Below are 8568 nucleotides of genomic sequence, written 5' to 3' on the forward strand. Positions count from 1 at the left end.
CTGACAGGGAGCGTTTACACATCACGTTTCCTCTGGCGCTATTAAAGAAATCACTTTGCTAAAGAACAAAAAAAAAGCACGGCTCAGCAGAATGAGTCGCCGCCCCATTAATCTCCCTTAGCAACAGCGGACGATGGCACTAATGCAGCTTTGAATAATGCCAGTGATGAACTCCCACCGTGCACGGCTCAAACAGCAAGTTCATCTCTGTTCTAAACAACAAAAGCTCTTTAGTTGGACAAACTGGGAAATCAGCCGGATTGGACAAAAACCACTGGACAAAGGACCGGGCCAGGGGCCATGCAGGGGCCAGGAGAGAGCCTATTAAAAGAGGGGCAGATTCAGGTCAAGGGGTAGATCTTTGGTAGAGGGGGCATTTTACAGCAGTTTCTCAGAATGTGCAAAAAATTACAGAACTGATTTCCAAACCATTAATATTTTTTATCAGGGGTCATGTTTTTTATCAGTGCATCCAACTAATGTCCTGCTTAAACAAAGTCCAGGTTTAGTTCATGGTTCTAGAATATTATAAAATAATAAAGCTCATTTATTTGCTAATGAAACCTGAATTCTTTATATACCTAGATTGATTTTTTGCTTCTCACAAGACAGCTATTGTTTTTATGTTCCGTTATTCGTTTCAGGTGTCTGTCCTGACAACACAGATAAAGAATGTTCTGAAAGTGAAAGGGTCTGTAGAATCCAAACGCGTCTCCCGCCGTCTCTGCAGGGAGGAATCGTCTTTCATCCAGAGCCTTCAGCCTTCCAATTTCAATAAATATTAATGCCCCAGCTTTGCATCACATAAACCTGAGGACCGGTTCCCGAGGTCGTCCTGGGTGTTCACCCTCTCCCCCAAGATCCAAATCATTCCAGCAACTCAAATCAAACATCCTAATCTGTTCTGTCTCTGCTTGTCTCATTCCCATCAGGAGTCCCAACTCCCAGCAGCCATGTGAGAGGAGCTGTCATCAAGCAGAGGATGCCATCATCCAGTTAAAGGAGAGTCCCCCTCTCACTCTCCCTCCCTCCTGCTCCCACCCTTCATCCCACATGAGGACGAGAAGATGATTATCACCAGCCGGCAGTCCTTCAATGTCCTGGCAGTCATCTTCCTCCTGCTGTCCACCGCAGGTCTGTCGCGTTCCCTCTTATCTTTCTGCCTTTGTGGTTCTTAAAAGCTTTTGGTCATCACACACTCCCATCAAGCTGGAAAATTTGGATCCTCCAAAACGTGGGTGGCCCTTGAACTAAATACACAAAACGGCCGCAGAACACACAAGTAAACGGCTAAAAGTCGGCATCTGATGGCGAGACGCGAGTCAAACAAGCTTCAGACAAAATGGAACTCTTAAATAAAAGTTGCATTTTACTTGTAATTGCATACATGGTCATACAAGTTATACAGACACAGCAAACACAAACACAGACACACAATCTTGTGTTGCTTCACTTTGCCTGTAATGCAACAATGACGTCATCCACTCGGGCTGAAGATACCGAAAACGCAGGCACATCGTAGAAACGCTCGCCGATGCCCCCGGCGCCGGTCCACAGCTGCCCGCCAGCCTGGTGCATGATGGGTCCTCACTAATGTCTTGTGAAATAATTCATCTTGACACTCCTTTAGTTGAACCAGCAGAATTTAATGGGTTCTTTCCATCCGGTAGTTTTTGTATAATCCTGCTGAAATGTCCGCCCAACAAACTGACCGACGAGCAGACATGGATGAAAGCATGACCTCTGGAGGTCATGTTGCTGGAACAGCTGTTCAAATTTTAAGTGGATTCTTTTCAGAACCAGAAATTGGTTCAGTGTATTGGTATAAAAGATAGATAGTAGGGCTGGAACAATTTTTATGGATTATTTTTTACTTTTCTATGTGAAAATAGCAAAAGTTCAATTACACTTTCTCCAAACTCAGATAAATGTTATTGTTTAGTGTGACCAGCAGTCCAGATTTCAAAGATATTCTATTACAACTAGAGGATATCTTTACTTTAATGTTTGTAATTGTAAACATTTATTTTACATCTTAACACAGATTGAATTAACGCTATCACACAAACCTTAAATTTCCTCTGTTTTTGTATGAAATGCAACAAACTAGGGGTGAAACTTTCAATCAATCAATCAATTAGAATAGCATAGAATAGAATAGAATAGAATAGAATATGTCTTTATTGTCATTACAAAGTCTTTGTGGTCCACTTCTTATAGACGTTTCGACTGCAGACCTCTGCGTGAAAGGATTTGTGGAATATAAATAACAAGTTAATCCCACTCTCACGGTCGAGGCAAAGGTCAAGTGAGGAGCTTTTGCTCCCGACATGAGACACCCTTGACTGCTAATCCAGCTTTGCCCTTCAGTGGCGCCTCATTGTTCTCCCTCCTGGGCTCAGGTTCGTGGTATTGACGGGAACACCCAGCTCAGTGCGACCTGAGTGTCTGAGGTTGCAGATGGATCAGTTGTACCACGGCAACACTTTGACTTCCAGACTGCAAGAAACACGCCAGTCGAAACAAGTCGACTGCAGTAAATGAATCAGAATTTAACGCAAGCTCAGACTGAGAATGATCAAGATAAAAGCGAATCAAAGAGGCTTGTCGTTGTATAATCAGCAAATAACACTCACAAGTAACATTAACTGATGTCAGAGAGAGGACACAGTAAGGACGTGTCAAGCATACTTGGGGTCTGGAATAGTAGAATCCATGGGCTGGTCCAGTTTGTTGTGCATTACATCCCATAATGCACCTTGCCGTGTAGTCTGGCACGCGTTCCCTCTGGTTCATCGCTCTGACAGATTGGTAATTTATTATTATCACAACGAGTCTCGGCTGCAGCTGAAGTCAATCACCTGCAATTCCATTTCATGCAAAGTTTATTGGTTTCCAGATACTACAGCAAAAACCATATTGTTTGTGAGACGGCGATGCCACAAAGATTCATCTCCAGCGGCTGCAGGGATTCAAATGCAAATAAGCCAGATGAATGTTTTTGCCTCTTATTTTTGCATTGCTTAATAATAAACTCTCTGTGTGACTCCGGAAAGAAGTAGGACATATTTTTAAGGTTCACTTAAGCTTTGATGAACAAGAGGGACGTGCGGCCCTGCTTCCTTCATTTGAATTTAGTTCATGTCGTGAAGTGAAGGCAGAAGCTCACTGTGCAGCTCACTCTGACAAAAACACCACAGTTCTAACAGAACCTTTGGTCAGACCAGCGTCTCACTTTGGCTCTGTCCATGCACTATTCTAGCGTGCAACATATATGCTTTTTGGGTTTGATTCTGCCATGTCTTGTCAAAAACGAAAATACATTTTTCAGGCGGTTTCCCCCCCAGAGATAAAGTCTTTCTCAAAAGTCAAATGTTTGTATCTCCTGGTGTACATACATACGTCTTTCCCAGTCATTTCTGACCGTTATCACATCTAACTCTTTGTCTTTGCCCAAACTGCAGCCCTCTCAGCTCATTACCGAGTGTGCGAACCCTACTCCGACCACAAGGGGCGCTACCACTTTGGATTTCACTGCCCACGCCTCTCAGACAACAAGACCTACATGTTCTGCTGCCACCATAACAACACTGCATTCAAATACTGCTGCAACGAGACAGAGTTCCAGACTGTCATGCAGCTCAACATCACCACCACCTCAGATGGATATGCACACAAGTGAGTAAAAAAAAAAGAAAGACTGCCCGGCATGGGCAAACTACGGCCCGGGGGGCCATATACTTGCAGTTGCAGGTGATGTGGGAGAAGAAGAAAGGGCTCAGTACACAGCCCTGTGGGATGCCAGTGCCAGGGCAGAGGTTATGGAGGCGTGGTTGTCTAACCTAACTTGCTGGGGTGTGTTGGTTAGAGAGTCATGCTGCAGCTTCGGGTTTCAACAAAGTCACCTGGTGATCTATCTGCTCTGAGGCTGTAGCATCTTGCGAGCTTGATAGCACTGTTTAGCCAAATGTTTATTATTTATTATGTTTATTTAGTCATAAAATCTAGTTTCATCAACTGTTTCCTGAATACATTTTGATTGACTTGCTCTAATAGAAGGGATATGTACTACTGTGCCTCCCAGGTCAAAGCAAATGAGTCAAAGTGCTTTAACACCATTATCCACATCAAACGATTAGCAGTTCTTCTTCGGGCCTGGATGGAACTTTTCACCTAATTGCACTGAAATCTGTTGAGCTGGTTTTGAGATATCCTTGCAGAGCACAAACAAGCCTGAGCCGAACTTTAACCTCTTTGGCTTTGGTGGAGGTAATTAGAGGGGGAAAAGGAATCGTAGTTTTATGGTGGAACGAATATAGAAGACATTTCCTCAGATCAGATGAAAACAGCCGCTTACAGTCAGTGTGCTCACAAGCGCCCTCCAGAGCACAACGCTCATTGAGACTATTTGTCTCTTACTTGGGGGGGGGGGTTGACATCGCTGTCATTGATCCACACCTACAGCGCTGTTCAGAGGGGAGCAGTTGCTGAAGGCGATCGTGTTGTAAGTGCGACGCCTCCGTAAACGCTCACCAAGCAGGTGTCAAGAGCTGAGCTGGCTGTTCCATCAAGATCGCATGTATGTCTAGTAATAAATATGTCACCGACAACACGGCAGCCTACTTTCATTCACACCTGAATAAAGTGTAACTTAATTACAGGACAGGCCTGCTGCTTTGTGGGGGCTCTCAGTGAGGCATGGCGCCTCGATGCAAATGTCCCCCCAGCGTGTCTGGCGCTGCCCTCCAGGAGGTGATAATATTTCATTTTAGTGCCAGACGTCCTGTTGGGACACTTTTTCATCTGCTGGTTTTGTCTGTAACACTGGCCAAACAAATTAAACCAGCCACCGAGTCCTCGTGCACAGTGAAAATGTTCTAGTTTAAGGTAAAACTTCAAATGTTTGTCTTCTGAGTCCTCCATATGTGTGTAATTATAAATAAATGAACTAGAAAAGCACTGACAGAGCGCAGACCTCCGCCAAGCAGCTCATTCTCTTGTAATTGGATTTAGACCATCCACATGGTGATCTGGATCATCATCCAAAGGTTCTCAATTGTTCTTGGTATCTTTATACACCAACCGTGAAAAGTAAAAGTGAATCAGAGTTGATGTGAATTCATTTAACTGATTTATGAATCTGTAAATGGGTTTTCAATGGTAAAATGTAATATTTCTTTCCTGACCTCATTCTCGATCAGATCCAGTTCATATCGGACCCCTTTATGACTGTTATTTTTGGTGAGTGAATTGAATGCATATTTTACAAGATATGATTTATTGGAAAAGCCTCGCTTATACCGGTAAGTAAATGGGGGGAAATCCGAATCGAGACAATATCCGCAATCTGGATCACCAAAATATAATCGACTGAAAATGTAATTAAGATCTGTAAGCTACGCAAGACAAGAGAAAACCTGCAGGTACTTCCATGTTGTTGAATATGTGGACAAATTAAACCCCCAAAAAACATTAAAAACATTAAACAAAACAAAGTTTGGTTTTGGCAATTGGTTAAACTTCTTAGTAACTGCAGCTGCGTCTCTTCTCTGAATGTCAGGCCGAGAAGTTTGCCAAGATTCTGAAGCTAAATCCAGATGTTTTGAATCATCGCTAGAATTGCTGCCATTCAGCATTAAAGACAGCTGGTTTGTCATATTTAATCACCACGTCTGCATCATTTCCATTTTTTGATGACAGACTGGCTGTTGTTTGAATTTATAAGAGTTTTAGTAACACAAGTAGTCAATGGCACAAAGGCGGCTTTCCATCCGCGGGAAGTTCCTGTATCGGTCCTCTGTCGTGTCTAATCAAAGCGCCGCTTGACGTCACTTTCAATTCATGTGATATTAACAACTAAATGTCCACAGAAACGTCAGGTGCAGCTACCTAGCGTCCCGGCCCCAGAGGACGCTACCTCCGTCCATCTACCTCGACCAGATTTATGGGCACTAACTCAAATAAAGTTCAGATTTTCCTCACATGAATCCAGCCTGATCATGAGACACGAACAGAGGAAACATGAGACTGGTTAAAAAGTACAATGACAGTCTTCCTCATTTTGGGAGGCCGTTTTTAGAAATGGGACGATATAATTCTTCCACTTGTTATCACTGGAGCATTTGATAAAGGTTCTGCTGCATGAAGGGCAAACATTCTCATGTGGCGGCTCCATCATAGCTACTGGAATTTAAGAGCATGTGAGGCATGTTTATCGCTTTTCCCAGATCCTGCAGCGCTAATGTTCCCGTTCCCGTTCCTACAGCAATTACACTGCTCTGGTCGGTGTGTGGATCTACGGCTTCTTTGTCATGGTGCTGCTGGCGCTGGACTTCCTGTACTACTCAGCCATAAACTACGAGCTGTGCCGGGTCTACCTGGAGAAATGGGGTCTGGGAGGACGCTGGCTGAAGAAGGCTCGGAGCCAGTGGCACAGGTCCATACCGGATGAGAGCGTGAGCCAGGCTCACGTCCAGCCGATGGTCTCCAGCCACTACCAGCCCAGACACAGCCTCCGAGGGGAGAGCCACAGCCCCACCCTCCTGCCCTACAACACATCCTCCGCATGGTGAGTCACCATCACAAGACCACAGCCAGCCTGGGTTCGACACACGCCTCGACCTAAAGGTGCAAAAAAATCAGCAGATAGTGAGCTACGAATTGCATCGCGGGCCTCCTGGGGAACAGCCGGCACCTTTGTGGGAAAGTTGGCAGTCTGTAAATAATTTATACATAACAGACAGGAAAAACGCTGAAAAGGCAGCTGGTTTCTAACGGCTGTCTTTTGTTTTGTAATAATCTTTGTGGAAAATATTCATCTCCTTCCATTTTGCCTGCATCCAGATTCCTGTACTTTAGCATTCCAAATAGCATGCTGGTAAAACCCTGTGCTGCTACAGTTACCGTTATCTGTGTCAGTGTAACGGATGAGCACAGAGACCTTCTTCAGTTTCCCTGTTTGTCTTTGTGCTTCCTGTTACTGCTTCCTTCTCCACGTGGAGAACAACATGGCGGCAAAGCCATCGAGCGAGCGGGAAAAATTAGAGCGTGTCAGACATATTTCTGTCAAGTCAGTGGGGAGGAAGCTCAAACATCCGGTTCCACAGTTTTAAGTTCCATCATTAAGCGTCCCAGAAGAACCGGATTCACACACGGAGCCACTGTCTGTAAATCTGCTCCCTGCACAAGTCCCTCAGCGTTCAGTAGCACCGAGCAGCAATACTTGAAGACTTCATGCTGTGTCTAAGGCAGAGGGTCCTTTAATTCTGCCCAACTCATCACCAGCCGTCGTTACTGATTGATGCATCAGAATCATGGGAATGCTCCGCTACCGACCAGGAGCCCTTAACTCGTATGGAAAATGAATGCTTAAACTCTTTCACCCAGTTCCCGTGGCACGAAGCCACCGGCTGTTGTTTCATTTGATCTTTTATTAATCTGAGGGAGTCTTGGGGAGCTGCGGAGTTGTGTTGTTAAGGCATACGAGTTGATTTACGAGGTTGAGAGTGGACCGCAACGTGCAGCCGCCGCAGGGGTTGCGATGTAGCCGCAAAAGCATTGAGCACAGTGTGAACAAACGGGCATTTCTGCAGAGTCAATTTTTGATTCGGTCTCAGACGCCCTAGCTGTCTGACTGGAGGCTCTGAGTCTCTCGGGTCATGATCATTTAATGTGTGCCAAGGTTTGACAAATGGCTCTCAGAAGATGTGTGGACTGGGAGAGGCGTAGATTGCAAGGACTGGGATCTTGGGGCTGTCCTTCTGGCTAATTCGCACTGGACATGTCCGTGGAGCCTCCTCATTAGAGACAAAGTCAGTCCAGCGTGATCGGACTCATCAATCCAAGACTTACCAGGCTGTGATCTCCAGCCTTAAGCAGGAGGCTGTCGATACAAAAGTGTTTGAAAAGCCTCGTTGATAACGTGCCAGAAGAGAACAAGGGCAAAGTAAGAGCGCGGTAATTCGTGCTGATGACGGCTGAGGCGAAGCTGTGTCGGCTAATCTCGTTTTTATAGCTGATAAACAGGGCAGCAGTTACAAAGCCAAGAATTTCCCTTTTTAGCTTTTTATTTAACCTCCTTTTTTTAATATTGGTTGATTTTGTTTAGTTAATTTGAACTTGAGGGGAGGATTTTTATATAAGCCCTTTCAGCTTCTTTTCCTCTCCTGCATTATTATTTGAATTTGTAATGTTTTTTGTTTTGTTTATTATTGTGCATATGAATAAATGAAATGAAATGAAATGAAAGAATAGTGCTCTGTGATAAATCACAGCAGGAGAGCTAAATTCAGTTGCGTCTCAGAATTTATCTTACACTTGTGCTGCGCCACGTTGGTGACTGATGACATCAGCCCACATCTGTCGACCAACTGTAAACAAACCGCGATCGGGTCAAGTCCCCCCAACTGGATCAGCATGCATCTAAAAACAACTCTGTCCCAAAGCAAAGCAGGAATCCAGCAGAAAGGATGACTGGTGCTGCAGGACAACCTTCACCAAATGATGAGGGACGTAACAGGTTCTTTGAGATTTGGACCTTTATCAGGGTGATGCGTCGCTTAATGGCAG

General features: G+C 44.7%; 1 protein-coding gene across 1 annotated transcript; it reads left to right on the forward strand.

Annotated features, from left to right (window-relative positions):
- The first annotated feature begins 936 nt into the window (after positions 1–936).
- Positions 937–6572, forward strand: shisal1b (shisa like 1b). The gene is made up of 3 exons (XM_068739786.1): positions 937–1134; positions 3465–3678; positions 6266–6572. Exons 1-3 carry the CDS (start codon positions 1068–1070, stop codon positions 6570–6572), a joined length of 588 nt encoding a protein of 195 aa, XP_068595887.1. The 5' UTR covers positions 937–1067.
- Positions 6573–8568: the final 1996 nt, after the last annotated feature.

Source organism: Brachionichthys hirsutus, chromosome 5 (genome assembly GCF_040956055.1).
Source record: "Brachionichthys hirsutus isolate HB-005 chromosome 5, CSIRO-AGI_Bhir_v1, whole genome shotgun sequence".
In the NCBI taxonomy this organism is placed as follows: Eukaryota; Metazoa; Chordata; class Actinopteri; order Lophiiformes; family Brachionichthyidae; genus Brachionichthys; species Brachionichthys hirsutus.